Here is a 19,495-nt window from a genome sequence, read left to right on the forward strand (position 1 = left end):
ATCCAGATAGACCTTTAGAAGAAGAAGCGAAGACAAGGGGACGTGGGATATTGCCCCACTGGCACTCATGTGGGTCTTACGAAAAGAAAGGAATACGAGAACTTCTACAAAGAGAATAGCCTCTCATTTCTCGTCTCTTTTATTCCTCTCATTTTTCATCTCTTTCACTGCACCCATGAGGTTCTGATTTGTATAATTGTATTAAAAATATTGGGTATCTTTTGGGAGAGCATATTCTTTTGTAGGTTCTCTACCTTTTGGTATATGTATACGAGATATTTTCCCATCATAATAAAAATATCTACCTTATCAGAAAACAAAAAGGACAATGATTTAGTATGGACGTAACCAATTATCACAATGGATACTAGTTTAGAGACTATGTCATGCATTTCCCTGGTTTATCTTATCCTCTTTCCTCAAACTTTCAACATGTATAACCAACCGGACAACAATGGTCTATATCTAGTCGGCCACCATTAGTAGGTACCTAATGTCATGGGAATCAGCATAAGAAAGGATCTAAACAACATGCTTTCATATTCATGAGGTCAAGTTAGGATGGAGTTCTTAAGTAAATACAATACTCTTACAACAACAACAACAACAACAACAACCCAGTATAATCCCACTTAGTGGGGTCTGGGGAGGGTAGTGTGTACGCAGACCTTACCCCTACCCTGAGGTAGAGAGGCTGTTTCCAAATAGACCCCCGGCATCCTTCCCTCCAAGAACTTCCCACCTTGCTCTTGGGGAGACTCGAACTCACAACCTCTTGGTTGGAAGTGGAGGCTGCTTACCATCAGAGCAACCCCTCTTGTCTTTAGTAGTGGCAATTAACTAACAATAAAATATAGTTGGTAGCCACAATTCATCAACAATGTCATCCAGTGCACAAAAAACTCACCAGAAGAGACCTCTCATGCACTTCATCAACAATGATATGACTAACACCAGCCAAGTTTTTATTTCCCTGTAAAATAATACATTTAATATAAGCACCAAAAGTTATTGGTTAATATTTTGACATTCTGCTAATTTATTTTTATTTTAAAAAAGCAAAGTGGGCAAAGTATATTATTACGACGAACAAATTCAAAACACAGAATATTGCAGTCAGTATGCATGCAATAATTAGTAGGCGACTTACTGAAAACATTCTCAAAAGAATGCCAGTTGTACAAAAGAGGAGCTTTGTTCTCTCATTCCTAAAAGAGAATGAAGAATTAATAGATGATATTTTGATATAATAATCACAAGAGAATAACAGAATCATTATGATATTTCAGTATTAATGATAATTATAGTTTTTAAAGCATGAGTATCAAAGGATACTTATTCTGGGTAGACAACTGATGGGAGATTCCCATGTCTTTATATGATGACAACCAGACCCATAAATAGATAAGCAAAAACAGGTTTGGATGCTTAATGAAATCTACGGAAACATGAATCAGCAGGAAAAGTAGCAGAGCATTTATGCACAAAATTGGCTATCCATGTGAACCCGATTGTCCTTAAGTTCGAGACCTAAATCCTTCTATTTCTCGATCCACTGAGCAATGTCTTATTTGTATTCCTACTCCTCCCATGACCATGCATGGTAGACCTGATTATAACTTATTTAATGTGATCGAACTGAGATGATCATGCACAAACCAAGTGAAATGATAATGCATAATCCATACATGCAGCCACCTAGAGATAAATGACTGATGTTATTAAGCAATGGTAGCTTCCTCTAGCTAAAAAAGTAATATAAATCAATTTCCAAACATGAGCAAATTTTGAGTCAACATGACATCCAATTTCATGATTCTGTATCCTTTTTTTGTTGGGAAAAGTGTTCTTGTCATTTATAAATGAAGACTTTGGGAAGCAATACCTTGCACTATCGAGGCGAACTTGGTAACCAACCAAGGAGTCACTCGAACCTGGTGAAGATTCACAACGCTCATCAGCAACTCTTTCAGCCACTGAAATAGCCTAGCAAAGAGAAAATGACAATCAGCAATCTTGTTAAGTGAGAGAAAACATGATATGCAGGTGTAAAGAGCAAGATGAAAGCATTGCCTAATGACAAACAAAAATGAAGAGGAAGAGAATCCAATCTTAGCTAAACCAACAGAGAAAATCTCAAATAGTGGTTGACAAGTATCTACCCCCACCCACCCACCACCCACCCCACCCCAAAAAAAATAAAAAGAAGAAAAAATTATCTACCCTAATTTCTGAGCTCCATGCATGTGTGCTTCTAATATGATCGGTTCTTGTATAATGTGGTAGGAGATTCAATATACAAGAGCTCAAATTAGCCTTGTCCTTGATGTGATACACTTCTTCTAAATTGGAGTGCTTCACGAAGTCCAACTAATATTCTTTACCGTCAATTCAACTAACTACAACACTAATCCTTTTTTCTAACAAGGTAAGATTTTATTAATAAAAGGTACCAACTACCAAGATGGTAGTAGTTACAAAAGACCAGCATCTACCGTTAACATGGCAACTACATATCTCCTATCTCCTCTAAAAAATCCATGTATTGCTCCATATTTTCCCTAGTACTTCTTTTACACCAGAGATACAAATTTAATAAGCATCTATTCTTAATCCTGGATATATGTTTCCTTTTCCCTTCAAAAGAGACCCTGTTTCTTTCCAGCCATATTGTCCATAAAACTCATAGAGGGATTGTTCTCCGTATTGATTGTTGACTATTTGCCGTTCTTTGGAGTTGCCATGTCTCCAACAAGCTCTTTACTCTGGGGGGCATTGCCCACTTGACATATTTCGGAAGAGCTCCCAACACATATAACATCTATTACTTACAGTATTCCTCTCTTTTGCAGGTACTCCTGAGTTAGGCAAGTTTCCTTTGCTGCAACCAATCCAAAACAAGCAACTTTAACAGGTGCTTTTGTCTTCCATATTGCTCTTCATGGCCATTCTGATTCATATAACCCTTGTTGTTTCTGTAACAGACTAAAACATCTGCTGAATGTGAAATTTCCATCATTGCTTGCTGCTCAGATCAATGAATCTCTCCTGTTATCCTCCAAACTGACAGTGTCCAGTTATTGCATCAACTGAGCAAATTCATCTACTTCCCCATCATTGAGACCCCTCCCAAGATCAGCTGCCAACCATTGCTTGAATAAAAATCTCGCTACTCTCCCATTTTGATTTGTGGAACAGCTGTATAAAACTAGAAATTTTGCTCTTAAGCTTTCATTCCAAGCCATACATCAGACCACAATTGAGTATTATTACCATTCCCCAGTTTCAACTGTACAAACTGGCTGTATTCACCCCAAAGATTGCTGATAGTGCTCTAAACTCCGCCTTTTGAAGAGAACTAGACTGAGCAGGGAGAAAGACCTTCCTTCACAATTTGGCATCTAGCAATTGTCGATGGCCACCATGCCTCTTTCCAAAAGCCGTTGTGACGACAGCTTTCCTATTCTGCCCACTATCTGATTACTCCTCTGGGAGTTCAACAATTCTCTGATCACTGTGCCAGCAACTTTTCCACTTACTCTTCGACCGAAAATTCAAGCTATGTTAATGATGTCAAGAAGATTTGCATCACCATATCTCTTTCCAGTAACTGAGAATAAATTTGTTTCCTGTGTGTTGCAAAGAGCAATTTCTTTCGATGTGCAAGTTAGCGATTCTCCAAAAAGAGAATCCAGCTCTTCTCTTTAGTGATTCTTCACAATTATCAGGACACTATTCCAGTGACTGCTTATTATCTCGCTGGCTTTTAAGTATTACTTGTTTAGAAATAAACAAACTCGAGTTGTTTCACCACTTTGAGTTTTAGGGAGTGTGTTAAATATCATAGAATAGTTTATTATGAGGAATATTCTTAATAATTATGCTAAAAGTCCAGAAAATCATTAAGAATATAGTTGTCGACTTGTCGTATATTCATAATGATTATGTCATAATTATGAAAGTTACCTTATTTCATGCTGCTCAAGAATTCTACATAAGGGCCACGTTTTTTTATTTATGAGCAGTGTTTTAAAAGGCGTTTTCGGGGCGAGCCCTGGAGCGAGGCACACCAAAAACGCCCCGAGGCGAATGTGTGGAGCGAAAGTCTCAAGAGGCGTACGCCCAGCAATTCGGGGCGTACGCCCGGGCGTTCGGGGCGTACGTCCGAGCGTTCGGGGCGTACGTCCGGACGTTCGGGGCGTACGTCCGGGCGTTCGGGGCATACGCCCGGGCGTTTGAGGCGCGTTTTTTTTAGTGATGCGTAAGCCCAGAGACTTTTTCAAATTAAAACAAAATTTATTAAATAAGTCCTTTATAATATACCCAAATTCTCAAAAGTGAGCTTGGTAATTACTCAAAAGTTTTAAAAAGGAACTGAAATGTATTAAATTTAAAAGTCAAGACCTTTTTTTATTGATTGAAGCCCTAATTCATGGTCTTTCCCAATTCTTTATCTTGTCCGCTAGTCTGCTAATATCTCCCAAAAGCAATGAATATTCAAAATTTTTTAACAAATACAAAGAGAACACCATTCTCTTTCATAGCAGCAAGTTCAAAGTTCAAATTACAGGTTAATCATCTTTTTTGTCCTCCATCTAGAAAACTTTATTCTTTTCGACTCAAGTTAGTTGTGCTTCTAAGTAGCGTATAATAAATTATTTTGATTAGCTTTTTGTGGGGATGGAACACATCTATATATATATTTTTCACATATTTATAGTTTTCTTCAATTTTTATGCAATACCTATGGGGCTTACGCCCCGTGTCTCGGGGCTTACGCCTCGCTGAGGCATATGTAAAACACCCCGCCTTACGCCCACGCCTTTTAAAACACTGATTATGAGAATAAGGAGCCATGTTGTCCACCAATTCAAATAAAAAAATTCTTTATTTTTCGTTTTTTGTAGTTCCACCATAACAAAAACTTAGAATTCATTTTTCACTCGCACAATCAGCGAAAAGCTGCAAAAGCATTAATAGTCACTTCCTATGAGTCCAGTTTTCACTCTCACAACCAGCTAAAAGATGCAAAAGTACTGGCATCTCCGTGAAAGATATACAAAGTAACAAGTGTTATCATAGAAGTTGAGAATGTCAGTAGAACAGGTGCGTAGGAAAATTACATTTTATTTTGAATCAAATAAGCAGAAAGTTAAAAAAAAGTTAATTCCAGAGCCTCTGTTTCAGCCAGTGCAGGCACATATATGATTAGTGAAGGATAGCACTGACCGCGATTCTCCTTGGTTGTGTGCATATAATGTTACAATGTCCCCCACGTCCTGATTCAATCATGTCATCCAGTATAAATTGAGGGACCTACAAAAATCAAAATGTAAGATTTCAGTGTTTCCAGAAACGAATGTAAATTTACAAGATACCCTCCATTGCACATAAAAACCATCTTAGTTGACTTCTTAAGTCAATAAGCTTTATTTGGGATAATATTTCTGCCGACTTATTTCTCTAGCAACTGTTTAGCTAAGTAGGGTCTTCTCCGCAGCTCACTGTTTGAGTTTTTAAATTTTATTTTATTATTAGTTCATTATCTGAGAATTATAGCCTGTTTGGCCAAGCTGAAAAAATCAGCTTATTTTGAGAAGCACTTTTGAAGAGAATCAGTTTGTGTTTGGCCAATCACTCTGAAAAGCACTTTTGAGCAATAATTTGTGTTTGGCCAAGCTTTTCAAAAAGTGCTTTTAAGTATCAAATTACGAATAAGGACATGAATAGATTTACTTAATAGTTAATATTATAAGTAAATAAAGAATCTCAAAAATTTGTTATTATAGGCCATAATTAAATCTTTTCATTTTATTTAAGTTAAATATGAAAATAAAATTAAAAAGTACTTTAATTCTTTTAATATTATTCAAATATATTAAAATCATTCAACAAATATAAAATCATTCACCCCTAAAGTCCCTATATATTAGAAAACTATCCTAAAAATAAGAAAAAATGCTTATACATTAATATCCTAAGTATTACATTTAACGGTTATTTTGGTATATACTATATTTTGTTAAGGGTATTTTTGGTAAGAAGAAAAGTCAAAATTGCTTCTGCTTCTACTTTTGGGAAGCTACTACTTTTTTCTGCTTCTCAGAAACTGCTTCTGCTTCTTCCCAAAAGCACTTTTTTTCCCCAAAAAAGCTTGGCCAAACACCTTAAGTTAAGAAAAAAAAGTGTTTTTGGGAAAGAAAAAAAAAAGCACTTTTGGCCTTTGGAAAAGCTTGGCCAAACAGGCTATTAGAAGCACTGATTTGCTATTACCCTTATTTGACAAAATGTGTCAAGCTAGGATCATTGCTTAAAACTAGGGAAAGAAAGTTCTCAGAAGAGTGGAAAAACACGACCAAAACACATAATTAGTAGCACCGAAACAAGTGAAAGCTGCAGCGCGCGCGCTGCAACATTGAAGTAATTTGGAAAATATAAAGGCAAAATTTATGAATTCAACACCTGAGTTGTTTTCCCACAACCTGTTTCCCCACAAATGACCAAAACATCATTCTCCTCCAGTGAATGCAGAATCTTGCCTTTTAAGTCAGCAATAGGAAGGCCAGCCCGTGATTTCAACATTTCCTGCACGAAAGACATAATTAAATATCTTCACAAATTAAAGCAGATAAGGAGGTAAATGACATCAATGGTAAAATATATCAAAATTATGAAGAGAAAAGAGGGAAATAAGGAACGCCACTATGTAATGACTCCTACAGAAGTGCATGATATAAGGCTGGATACACTTTGACCACCGTTTCAGTGAATGCTGATAACCTGAAACCTCAGAATCCCAGCGAACAACTGCCCCCGATCAATTGTTAGTCATGAAAGCTCAACCCAAATAATGAAATAACATGAAAAAGTGAGAAACCAACCTAGGTTTAGCAAGCTGCAGACAAGCTCTATAACAAAGCAAAAAAGAATCAATTGTGTTAAATAGTCTCACTACCTTCAAAAGGTAGGGGTAAGGCTGCGTACACACTACCCTCCCCAGACCCCACTTTGTGGGACTACACCGGGTTGTTGCTGTTGCTGTTGTTGTTGTAATCAATTGTGTTAAAACTAAATATTGTAAAGAATCATATATTAATCGAAAACCCTAACTTGCAACAAAATCCAAATTCCCCCACCCCCACCACCACCACCCAACCCAAAAAAAAGAAAATGAAGACTAGATATATCACAGCCCTCAGTATAAGTAAAATGGAGCTCCAACTGCAACCGCTAGAGCCCTCTGGTTCTTTTTCTTCTGTCTTCAGGATCTTTTTCTACCTTTTATTCATTGTCATCTTTCAAGTTCTTCCATCATTCAAATCTGAGTTATTCATCTGTGATGTCTATATAGCTATTTAAAAGTGTAACAAGCAGCCCAAGATGAACGACAACATAATTTTAATAGTATGGACCTAGGAAGACTCTAACCTGGTACTTCTTTAACTTCTTTCTACCCTCTTGCTCCTTTTTCAGAGAGAAACTTTCTGCTTCTTTACTTGGATTACTGTCTGCAGAAAAACAAAGAGGTTAGTCAGCAAAACCACTTTTTACATTCTGAAAGAGCAGTGAACTCCCTAATGCCTCCAAACCAACAAGAACTAACTGGTATACAAGATCATGTTACGGTCAATAACTAAAACTCACCCTTTACCCTCCCTAAGGGCAATGCTGAACCTATACCCAAACAGAAAGCATTATCTATTTGAGGTACTTTCATTTTCCCCAGCACGAGACAAGTAGTTCGCTTATTTTGCTTTTCTTGCCAATGAGTTATATCTTCCCCAAAAGAAGGAAATAATGAAAATCAATCTACTTAAAAGGGCACAGATTGAACTGCAATAGACATCAGAATAAATCTTTTATTGCCAGCTAATGAACAGCAAAGTGAACGCCAAAGAAAAAATGTTCAGCCTTACTTGATCTAGATCCATGGTTGACACAAAATCAATAAATTAAAGCAAAAAAGAATTTCAAAAACTAGCAGTCCTTAGCTGCATAAGAGTTGCCAAAAGTTTTGCAGTGTTCAAGCAAATATATCACATATTGAAGTTTTCCTGACGCAAACCAGAAAAGAAATCCATAAGCATACTTCACCTGCAAAATCAGCAATCGCTGTTTTATCTTCAGTGGCGTGAGGCTCTAAAAACTTTTCTTCGCTAGCATTATTGGAGACATCACAATGAGTTATGTTTCCAGAACCGCTGGCATCTAGTAATGAATCCACGAAATAGGTCCTTCGTTCCACTTGATCATCCACTATATCTATCACGGAATCACCTGTCCCAAAAAGACCACCATGCACATAAAAGAGGTGGAAATATTAGATCAGACCTTGTGAATGTAACTGTTACAGAACCGGGCTCTGCAGGTTGTGAATGAGAGCGTGCAATCACTGAGAGATCGACGGAAAGAAAAACTAACAAAAGAGAAAGAAGACGAGCAGCAAGCTAAAACATGAACATTGATGTCTGCACCGTTAGTGCTGACTACATGTTTGAAAAATGCTGATAGAGATCGTGATAAGTTAGCATTGCTCAGCAAAACCATTTTTAAGGGTTGAAATAGATTTTGGAGGGATTATTCTTTTTTCGTGGGATTTGTTTTTAATAAATTCCTTTTATTTTTATTCTTGTTTTCAAAGAAGTTATAGCATTAGTTTTGCCTCTGGACCCAGTTTATTGGGTGTCTTACCTCTATGAAAGTTTCACCAATTAAAAAAGAGCAATGTTTATCATGCAAGGTTTGCAGTAAAAAGATAAGATAATCAATTATGGGCTCTATGCCTACAAGAGACCAGTTTGATCAGGGTGAAATATAAAATTGAGGCATCAAAATGCTTAATATAATATCACTATTAAACATGTGACTGCACGTGAAGTAAGAAAATCACCTTCCTCCCACTGCAAAATAAGTGATGCATATGGCTCGGTAATTGGCATGTGAACTGGGAGATCTGGAAACAAGCGATGGAGAGCATAGGCTGCAACTCTGTTTTGTGCATCCTGAGCAAAACAGAGTTCATAAAAGAAGAGAATCGTGTTTAGATTCACATTTCAAAACAAAAAAATCATAACAAATTAACAAAAAAGTTAACAAGTACTCTTTTACAACAAATTTCTGCAAATACCAATTTATTTTATATGCTTAACCAAGACAATTGCTTAGTTAATTGACAAGATTTCTGCTTTCAGAAAGCTACATCATGAATTTTGTGATAAGGGCTTTTCTTAATCAGGTTGGTGAAATGGCTTAAGAGAGGTGATAGAAGCAGAATGGAGAAAATAGAGCATGGGTGTGACCCTCAAACAATTATGTGGACTATCCAAAAGGAAGAAATCATAAGGCTTTTGAGGGGATGAAACAGACCATTATTTCAATTACGGAGTGTTAATTTTAGATACTTTTGGTGCACAAATGATTCTCCAAACAGGTATAGAGGTTGTTAGGATTGGCTTATTTTAAGTGCTTATTGGCTTTTAAGCACTTTTCTAGTTTTTGTGGTGTTTGGCAATGATAAAAAGTGCTTAAAAGCACTTACCTTTAGGCATAAAAGTACAAAAATAAGCCAAAAGTCAAAAGTTGGGTATTACCAACTTATGGCTTTTGGCTTTTAGCTTATAAGCTACTTTTTAAAAGCCAATCCAAACACCCTCATTGTCGGCTTCCTTTGAAATATAGCTCTTGTAGAGGGAATGTTTCCCTTTCAGTCAATCTCTTCTTTCCAAAAAAAGGTTAAATGTGCAGCTTCAGCCCAGAAGTTACCATTTTTCCCTTTATGCTCTATTAAAACTTGACCACTGATCATTCCAAACTACAACAACAACAACAACATACCCAGTATAATCCCACGAGTGGGGTCTGGGGAGAGTAATGTGTACGCAGACCTTACCCCTACTTGGAGAGGTAGAGAGGCTGTTTCCGATAGACCCTCAGCTCAAGAACAGGTGGAAAGGAAAAATAGGGGAGAAGAAGAAGAGGAAAGAGGGGGGAGAAATACGATAAGCAAAGAGGAGAAAAAGTAGCATCAAATAGTAACCATCAGGGAGCAACAATATCCAGTAAAAGGGGAGAAAAAGTAGCATCAAATAGTAATAATCAGGGAGCAACAATCCCAATAGCAATTTTCAAAAACAAAGGGCGTGGTTGCTAAGTACCAGATACAATAACTAACAAGAAGGAAGTAACTTTCGACCCACTGCAAGAATATTACTAGTACTACTAGTAAACCAATGAGAAACTCACAACTACCTGTCAACCCACCACCTTAATCCTCGACCTCCACCCCTTCCTATGGCTAGTCATGTCCTCGGTTAGGTGAAGCACCGACATGTCCTGCCTAATCATTCCAAACTACAACATCAGATTGTATGTTCATCAAAGTTCCAATTATGTCATTCCTTCAGATTAAGTAAGACCTATGGAAAAAATTATCATATGTTTTTCTATAAGAGAATGGCATCACAATTATGGCAGAGTCCTGTCAACCGTGGGAAAAGCAAATAGAGAAGAGAAATTAAGAGCTCTATGAACTGCCTCTTACCAACATTGTATGAACTATCGGTTAAACACTCGGAGGGGTTAAGAAGCACCGAGAATCCGTAAAGGGGTTAAGCCTGATGTCATAACACATCATGGTGAAGTCCAATACATACCTATGCCGCAGAAAGCAAAAGCTCCCTATAACAGTATTTCTTTTCTTGTTTTAACAGGATAATGCACTTCAATAGCATCATTAGTCGGAAAATAAGTGGGGTTTTGTCACTTCACCCTTCATGTTTCAATAATTTCACATTTTCCTTTTCTTTCTTGCAACCATGTTAAGAATTGAAGTGTGGTTTTGGGCAGTGACAAAGTGCAAACTGGACAAGCTTAAACGGCAAACTGGAAAAACTCTGGAGAAATTGATCAAGAGCTTAATTAAAAAAAAGGTTAAAAGGGTAAAATAAGAACACCAAAGATTTTCAATATTATTTAGAAGTGCAGTTCTAGGGGCCCTCACATATCACAGCCTGACCAAGAATTCAGTCTGCAAAACTAGAGGGACAAACAATGTGTCGAAGACATAATTAAATAATAAAAGTATGCTCTCTAATAGCTTTAGATGAGATGGTCACAGACTTCAACATGGTAGCAGAGTAGGTCCTAAGTTCGAGTCTCATCGCCACCCATTATCAGAAAAAGAATCTCTACGTACTTTGCCCATGAAAAATAAGAGAACCAGGCTTGCACGTGAGGGGACGTGTTGAAGACATAATTAAATAATAAAAGTATGCTCTCTCTAAATAATAAAAGTATGATTGGTCACCCACTTCAACACAATGTAGATATAGCTAAACATATTCCCTGCTATCTCATAAGAAACAAAGGATAAATAAGTAAATAACACACTCCTATTTTCATGTGACTACAACACTTCTACCCATTATGGTATATTTTACACCCATAATCTGAAATGTGTGCATAGCGGCCAAACAGCACTAGTGCAATAATCATTGACTTTTCTTTCCATTCTTTTTTATGGGCATATAATTGCATAGACAGTATCAATAAAGCATTAGAAGCTACCTCAGTAGTAGAAGAAGTATGATCCTGACTAGGAAGCTCGATTGTTACTAGACCTCCAGCTTTTCTGCTCTTACCCCTCCCACTGGCTTTGCGCATTATACTAACAGTGTAATGTGAATTATTTCCTTTTCCAGATATTTTCGCATATTTTGGTGCCTCCCACCCTGATCTTTGACAAAGTTGGTGAAGAAAAGCCTTTGGAATCTTTTGTGGATCTCCCTGCAATTATGACAACAGTTATAAAACTTTCTAGGAAGGAACAAAAACTTAAGAACAATAGCAAGAAGACCTCAAGAAGAAAAGGGAAGACACAAGTCTACCACAGTTCACATTTTTGCTAGTGGAGGGGGGAATTTAACTTCAGGCTGCAGGCCAGGTCCACACAGGTTAATCCTACTTACCAACATCAGTTTACCTTTACAACACTACCAATTTTTCTTTTTCTTTTTTGTTTTGTTTTTTTCCTGGGATAACGGTGGTGTTCGGACTAGCTTGGGCGCACCTCAACTATTCTACCATGTACCTCCTATGTCCCACCAACACAGTATACCGGGTAACTTAGCCCACCAAGGTGTAGGCAAATTGGAAGATATCACCAAGCGTTATTTGTCTTGGCTAGAATTCGAACCCTAGTCTTCAAGGTGAAAATCCACCTCATTGACATCCAGGCCACACCCTCAGGTGCAATAATATTCAAAAGCTAAGAGCTTAGAGGCAATTACACCTTCTTCTGCCAAAGTAATTACATAGAAAAGGAAAACAATGAAAACATAATTCCTTCCACCGAGAAGAAGTCACCCAATTTAGATACAGCTATTAGATTAGACTATTGACTAGGCATCTTTATCCTGTTGTATCCTTCTTTAAATCAAACGAGGAGCTCTAAATCTTCTTTATCTTTAGGTTTTACTAAAGAGGTCTAGACTACAGTCTACAGTGAAAAGTTTACAACTAACTCATAAGATCAGGTACCAAACTTTTACCTTTTTCCATATACCTTCTAACTTCTCTAAGTTTTTCTGACTACATAATTCTCTCATCTTTTCTTTCTTCTGCAGTTCTAGTATCGTAGATGACACATCAGCAGAGGAAACTTCTTCAAATAAGAAATCACCAAGCTCTACGTCTTCTGCTTCTCCTCCTGGAGCCACCTTATCATCTATAGGACCACTTGATGGATTGTTTTCAGTGAACTCATTGGAACTGCTATTGACAGCCACCTTTTCATCAATTCCGATCTCCTGTTCATGAGACGTTCTGAAATTGTGTGAAGGAACATTATCAACATCAAGCTTCTCTGAAGATGTGTCCAACACTGCATGGTCGGAAGCACTTTCATGTGCAGATTCCAGGATATCATCCGGTAGTCCTATAGTAAATTTCATAAGTCAACCTTGCTAATGGAATGGAATGAAAGCCCAATATAGAAATTTTTCCCACCTAGAGCAGATATCTCCTGCTTGATCCTTCGAATGGTTCTGCTAACTTGTTCATGGCTCTTTTTGTCACCACGCTCTTTTGCATGAATAGCTTCCAGCCTCGCATTATGAAATTCTTGGACAATAGACTCAACACTACGCCTTTTTCGCGAGACCTGTTGACCAACAAAACATGAATCAAGGACAATAGCATGCTTTTCAGATTTTTCGATTAAGAGTCCTTGACGGATCTAGACCTTATATCTACTCTGCATCAGTAGAATAGACAAAATTCAGTTTGATACAAAAGGAAAAAAGGATAAATGCTTGAAGGTAATACTTGTTACTATATCTAGATTCAACTTTAAAATTAACAGGTCATTCTCGCAAGAGAAATAGCATTACAAGCTTTCGGAGAATTTAGACCATATATCTACTCCCCCCACCAGCCCAATCTAAAGCCTAAACATATAACAATGAACTGGACAATGGAAAGGAAAACATACATCATCAGATAGTCATGTCTAAAGAGGCTGTAACACATATCATATGAACTAATGCTCTATTAGGGTTAAAATATGGAAAAAGTCGCCATGACATTACCTGCTCTAGAGAACCATCGTCAAACAAACCAGATTCCCAACTTTCAGCTTCATCCTGCAAACTCATAGTAAAAGAAGATTGTACGGACTCAGAGTTAAATACTTCAAATTTCAGTGGTTTTTAGATTTATGATATTGGGCAATTTAAGATTAAAAAATTGAGTAATTTCCTTCTGATCCAAGTGGGATTAAAGAGAGATTTGTACAGCATCCAGCCATATCCTACACTACACGGTGCATTGATTGGAAAAGGGGTGACGTTAAACCAGACACAATTGCTAGTATCAACTGTAAAATGTCTGTCTTTTTGTGAAAAGATAATGTCCTTCTATTTCGCTTCTCTAAAAATCTCAAATGACATACTGTAGTATTCTTTCTTCAAGTACTGCTTTTGATAACATTGCACTCTCCAAGACCATATTCTCGGTTTTCGTAAATGCCAACCAAGTCATGACTCATGCCCTAATTCTTCAATTATCCTTGACTGTGCTTATGAAAAAATTATCCTTCACTGTCATTGCGTACCTTAGTTAAGTTTTTCTGTGACAACAGCTAGCTGTGGAACCAAACAATAAGTAGAAGAAAGGCATGCAGTTTAACTAGGCATACGCACTTCCCTGCAGAACCTTTCTCATTTACCTTTTAGTTTCATTGTAATCAGATAAATTCAAAAAAGCTGAAATCAGATAAACTGCAGTAGTTTCACCCCATAACCTACATAACCCTCTGTTGAACTAGAAGTTTCAAGTAGAAATACCTCTTCCTGTTGTTCCATATACTGACGGATCCAATCTGCTTGTGCACGTTCGACTGTTCGTAGAGATTCACTATCACTTCGACCCTTTGGCACAACTGAAACTTCAGGTTTTCTCTCATCTTTAACTTCTGCCACAGATGAATCTGCTGAAGGAACCCAATCTTCTCGGGCAGTTGATATGATACCAACAGAACCTGCCAAAATGCATGTATGAACGTGTCTTAACTTTCTATATCCTAACACTTTTCCTCACTTGCCAATTCTGGAAATTAAACATAAAAATTTCTCATCAATACCTTCATTCAATTGAGAAGTACCACTGGAAAACTTCAGAGGAAGCTCATTCCCTCGCAAATTCAAGCATAGCCAATCTAAAGCAGCTTCAAACGTAGCTCTCTCCTTCGTAATCATATACAAAAAATTACTGATTCAAATACTTGAAGTCAATGTTTTGTCAAATAGACTTACATTCTTTTTTTCTTTGATGAAATTGACCGGTTAAAAAGGAGAATTTAAGTACTCAACTTTGTAAGTGGAGACATTTTCTTGATTAGTACCTTGAGAGCGGATAAAGCGCGTTCGATTTGATCGTCGGAAAAGCCCTCGCAAGAAAGCTTTTCGTAAATAGAACGAAGTTTCTTGGCCTTCTGTGCTTTAGAGAGAGCATCCTCTGCCGGAGTTGGAGCCGGAGATTGTGTAGATCGGCCGGAATAAAGCAACAGCCGTCGGAGCCGGTTCTCGTTCTCGGCAGATATTTGCAATTTGGGACCAGTGGAAGAAGAAGAAGCTTTGCCTTTGGATGAGGATGATTGAGGCTTCTTCTTCTTCGGTGCCATATCTATTTATAGCGAAACTTATACTTGGGATATTGTGAAGAGAATAGGCAGTGAAATGAAAGAAGTAACAATGGCGATGGAAGGACGATTTATCAATGAGCGGGGTACAGTCAGTACAGACTACAGAGTTTTGACGGGAGAGTTGACAGGAGCATTGGCGAATGCCGCTTATAAATCCCATTTAACTATACGAAACATACACTGCTAGTTATGAATAGAATGCGAGTAATCATAAATCGCAATTAGTCATAGGACTCATAAATCGCAATAGCCTAGGCAACTTATACACATGAATGTAACTTATAAATCCCATTTCTACGAATAGTTTTTACAATTTTCATCCACAAGGTTTTGTAGCTTTCAGTTTCCTCCATCGTGTTCTGAAAGCTTTTACATGGCCCCAAATATATCTTTGTACATTGTATACGGTCAAAATCGAGCCTGCCTTTCACGTGACTTATCGAAAGTAGAACATGACCGTGCAAAGTTCAACCTCGTGAATATCGAGACATATTGCGAAGTGAGGTTGTCGAGTCCGTGACCCAAAGACCGATCAAAGGTCGAGAACGAGCAAAATAGAGACCGATCAAGATCGAGATCGGCCAAGATCGAGGAAAGCTTATCGAGCCAAAAAATAGAAAGCCGGAATATCCGCAATTAGGCGAGAATCTCGGCGGAAATTCCGGCGCATATTAAGGAGAGGCCAATTAATTAATCTATCATAGGATTCCTTGTTGTATTTAGAAATTCTATTAAGAATAGTACTTCTCTGCTATATAAAGGGGGTCTGATCATTTGTAGAAGGATAGATATATAAAATAAAAAAGCAAGATACTGCTTTTCTTCTAGTTCCCAATATTCAGTCATTTTATTCTTGTATTAGTTTACCCTTCATTCAGTTTGAGGGTGATCAGACTTGAGGGTCTAGGCCGATTGATTCATTCGGTTTACATTTATTTCGTTTATAGCTAATTTCGATGCCCGATATGTATATTTTCTCTATTTATACCAAATTATATATCATGTATCCTTAAAATCACACACAAATTCAATTGTTATCCATTTTCCGGGTAAACATATATCATTCCAAATTAACTAGCCAACATCCTTACAGTTCTTAACTCACGTTACTTCTACATGGCAAAAGCTAACACTGTAACAATCAACTTCTAATTTTTGACGTAAAGCACTAGTCCTCTTGTTCTTGTAAGTTCTTTTCTTTTCCCCTTCATGATTAACTATAACCATGTATTGTGCTAGACAAGAAGATTTATAACTTCATAATCAGACACAAAATAGCTGCATTATACATGTACTGTGTATATAGTTAATATAATTTAAAAACAATCAAAACAAGAACGAAACATAAATTTTACACGACCTTCTTTTTCGTCCGAAATAATATTACAAGTTTGACTTAACAAAAGTGGAACTAGAATTTCAAATGGATGGGTGCACTATGATAAAGAGGTGAATCTAGAATTTATGTTTGACGAATTTAACTATATTGTCTTACAATGAACCCATTACACTTTTAAAATTATAGGTTCAAAATTATATTCTTTTTAAAATTTTAGTGATTTTCTGATAGGTTATAAGCACCTTATTTTATGTTTTGATGATCTAACAAACTTAATGTCAAGAACCAGATAAAGAACCTGATGCACATTCTCAAGCATGTGGAAATAACCAGACTTAAGCTTGAGAGGTTCGTCAGTCTTTAAGAAGCTAAAGAATCAACAAGGGGAACAGTCAACCCTCCAACGGCTGGAAAGTGGCTGTCTGCTCGCGCAACAGTACAGCACAGTGCAGCAGTCAACTCAATTGGGAAGGATCTTGTACTCAAGTTGCTTACATCATTCAAGTGATGTCATCAATGTTACCCTAACATTAAACCAAAGATAAAACATTACTTGAACACTTAGAGAATTCACTCAAGCACTCCCACAGTGATTGATCATCCTGAAAATGATTCTCAAGTGCATCAAGAACAAAGAACAACACTGCTACGGACTAGTTCCTCATATTAAGTTATTATATGTCCTTAGTTTAGTTGTACCTTTGTAAACGTTCTTACTTGTAATTCCTACTTAGCTTACTTAGAAGTATTATGTAGGAAACCCTTTGTAAATCATAAGCCCTTGTGTTTGTGTCTTGGCTAGAGTTAGTCGAGTTGTAAAGTCTTTGTAATAAAGTTATTACAAAGTGGCTTGTAATAGAGTTGTTACAAGTTAGTGAGGGATTAAGAGGTTAATTCCTAGGTTACAATAGGCTGTAATCTAAAAGTTTGCTCAGTAGTAAAGTTGAAATCCTACAAGGGTAGGTCGTGGTTTTTAATCCCGTGAGTTGGGAATTTTCCACCTAAAAACTCTCAGTGTCATTTACTTACTGTTATGTGTGCGTAATCTGGGGAAACTAATAGAGAACCTGGTTCTCTATATAGTTTGGTGGACTCTCGAATTCTATCAATTGGTATCAGAGCAGGTTCTTTCTATCAGGCTAACACCTATAAAGGATCCTCACGGCTGCTCCACCAAACTTTGAAGAAGGTCAGTCTACCTACAGGCCACCAAGGTTCAATGGCTAGTATTATGGATGGTAGAAGATCAGGATGCACGACTTCATCGTGGCTGAAGATTCCAAGCTCTGGGACGTCATCTATGATGGACCCTTCGTTCCCATAAAAACCAGTGGCGACCCTGCTGTAACCATTCCCAAAACAAGAAAAAAATTCAATGGCGTCGACCGAAAAGCCATAGAAAAGAATTTTCGTGCAAAGAAAATTCTCGTTTGTGGCATTGGTCTTGATGAATACAACAAGATATTGGCATGCCAGTCTACCAAAGAAATATGGGGAACTCTCCAGACAACTCACGAAGGAACAACACAGATCAAGCAATCCAAGATCGACATGCTCACAACTGTATACGAGCTCTTCAGGATGAAGGATGATGAATCCATCCAGGACATGCATACTCGCTTCACATCTATCATCAATGAGCTTCACTCTCTTGGAGAAATTATTCCAAGAAACAAACTTTTCAGGAAAATACTTAGTGTACTGCCCAGTTCTTGGGAAAGCAAAGTGAACGCTATCATAAAGGCAAAGGACTTGCAGAAGCTGATCATTGATGAACTTGTTGGCAATCTGAAAACATATGAAATGAAGAAAAAGAAGGACAATGAAAGAAGAAGCCCAAAGATATAAGAACCTGCTCCTCAAGACAGACAATAATGATTCAAGTAGTGAGGATGGTGATATGGCTTACTTGACAAGAAGATTTCAGAAAATGGTTAGCAGAAATGGAAGCATTCCAAAAATGGGCAGTTCTAGCAAGCCAAACAATTGTGACCTATGTCATAAATGTGGCAAGCCAGGACACCTCATCAAGGACTGTCCCCTCCTAAAGCAAGATCAATTCAAGCACAACACAGACAAAGCAGCCAAGAGGAACCCAGTTCCTGATAAACGCTTCAAGAGAAAGAACGTCGCTGACAATGTTGTGAAGCAAGTTCTTGCTGCATGGGGAGACTTATCCAGCGAATTTGAAGAAGATAATAATCACGGTGATAATTCAATGATGGTAGTAGAAAGTGAAGCAACTGAGTATGACTCTATTTTTGCCTTGATGGCTCAATCTGATGATGATGAAGGCGACGACGACGATGATGAGGTAAATTTTCTGGATGTTCAGAGAAATCTGAAATCTTATTCTTCTAAAAAACTCATGTATTTAGCAAATATGTTAATAGATACATACCACAGTCTTATAAGTGATAAAAATGCTCTACTTATGGAATTAGGAGAAGCAGAACAATCTAGAGATGACCTAGTAGTCGTTGTGGTAGATTTGAAAGAAACTATTGAGAGTTTGAAAGAAGAAAAAGATGTCTTGACCAAAATAGTTGCTAGCATAGAGAATGAGAGAGATGATCTATTAGTAATAGTTGTAGATCTAAATGATACAATTGAGGAACTTAAAGGAGAAGGTAAGCATGAGATTTTTCAAAAGGGAAAGAAAGTTGTGGATGAAATACATCTTGGGCTTGAAGATCAGATAAAATCGGTGAAAACTAGTCTGTGTGCTGAACTTGAGAAGAACAAACAACTTCAGGAAGAACTAGGTAGAGTCAAGAGTGATCTTGAAAAATCACTCAAGTGTAGAGATGACAATGGCTCTACACTCACTGTGGTAACACTAGCACTTTAAGGAAACCTGTAAGGCTAAGTTTCAGTCTCATCAGAAGAACAAAGTGTTTGCTAAGAAGGTAACTACTGATAGAGAACCTGGTCCCTCATATAAAAGACGCATGATT

The 19,495-nt window shown here is 37.4% G+C and overlaps 2 protein-coding genes across 8 annotated transcripts in view; one reads left to right on the forward strand and one right to left on the reverse strand.

Moving 5' to 3' along the window:
• LOC107802592 (DExH-box ATP-dependent RNA helicase DExH7, chloroplastic) overlaps positions 1–15,433 on the reverse strand; it is a 49,100-nt gene extending 33,667 nt beyond the window's left edge. For 2 of the 7 annotated variants that reach the window (XR_012702973.1, XR_012702974.1), the window contains exons 1-15: positions 14,868–15,417; positions 14,639–14,766; positions 14,343–14,536; positions 13,587–13,640; positions 13,006–13,159; positions 12,549–12,934; positions 11,566–11,784; positions 8,891–9,002; positions 8,095–8,277; positions 7,429–7,508; positions 6,463–6,585; positions 5,230–5,316; positions 1,886–1,986; positions 1,151–1,208; positions 908–973 (exon numbers count right to left, since the gene is read on the reverse strand). Coding sequence is in view for 5 of the 7 variants with exons in the window: in XM_075238663.1 (XP_075094764.1) it covers positions 908–973; positions 1,151–1,208; positions 1,886–1,986; positions 5,230–5,316; positions 6,463–6,585; positions 7,429–7,508; positions 8,095–8,277; positions 8,891–9,002; positions 11,566–11,784; positions 12,549–12,934; positions 13,006–13,159; positions 13,587–13,640; positions 14,343–14,536; positions 14,639–14,766; positions 14,868–15,178 (2,256 nt within the window). In the remaining 2 variants the exon portion in view is untranslated. Of the gene's footprint in view, positions 1–907; positions 974–1,150; positions 1,209–1,885; positions 1,987–5,229; positions 5,317–6,462; positions 6,586–7,428; positions 7,509–8,094; positions 8,278–8,890; positions 9,003–11,565; positions 11,785–12,548; positions 12,935–13,005; positions 13,160–13,586; positions 13,641–14,342; positions 14,537–14,638; positions 14,767–14,867 lie in introns of all 7 variants that reach the window. The other 5 variants (XM_075238663.1, XM_075238664.1, XM_075238665.1 and 2 more) reach the window with 5 other exon arrangements.
• Positions 15,434–17,789: 2,356 nt separating this feature from the next.
• LOC142173733 (uncharacterized) lies at positions 17,790–18,386 on the forward strand. Its single transcript, XM_075239373.1, has one exon. The coding sequence runs from the start codon at positions 17,790–17,792 to the stop codon at positions 18,384–18,386; it is 597 nt and encodes a 198-aa protein (XP_075095474.1).
• The last annotated feature ends 1,109 nt before the right edge of the window (positions 18,387–19,495 follow it).

Source organism: Nicotiana tabacum, chromosome 19 (assembly GCF_000715075.1).
Source record: "Nicotiana tabacum cultivar K326 chromosome 19, ASM71507v2, whole genome shotgun sequence".
Lineage (NCBI taxonomy): Eukaryota > Viridiplantae > Streptophyta > Magnoliopsida > Solanales > Solanaceae > Nicotiana > Nicotiana tabacum.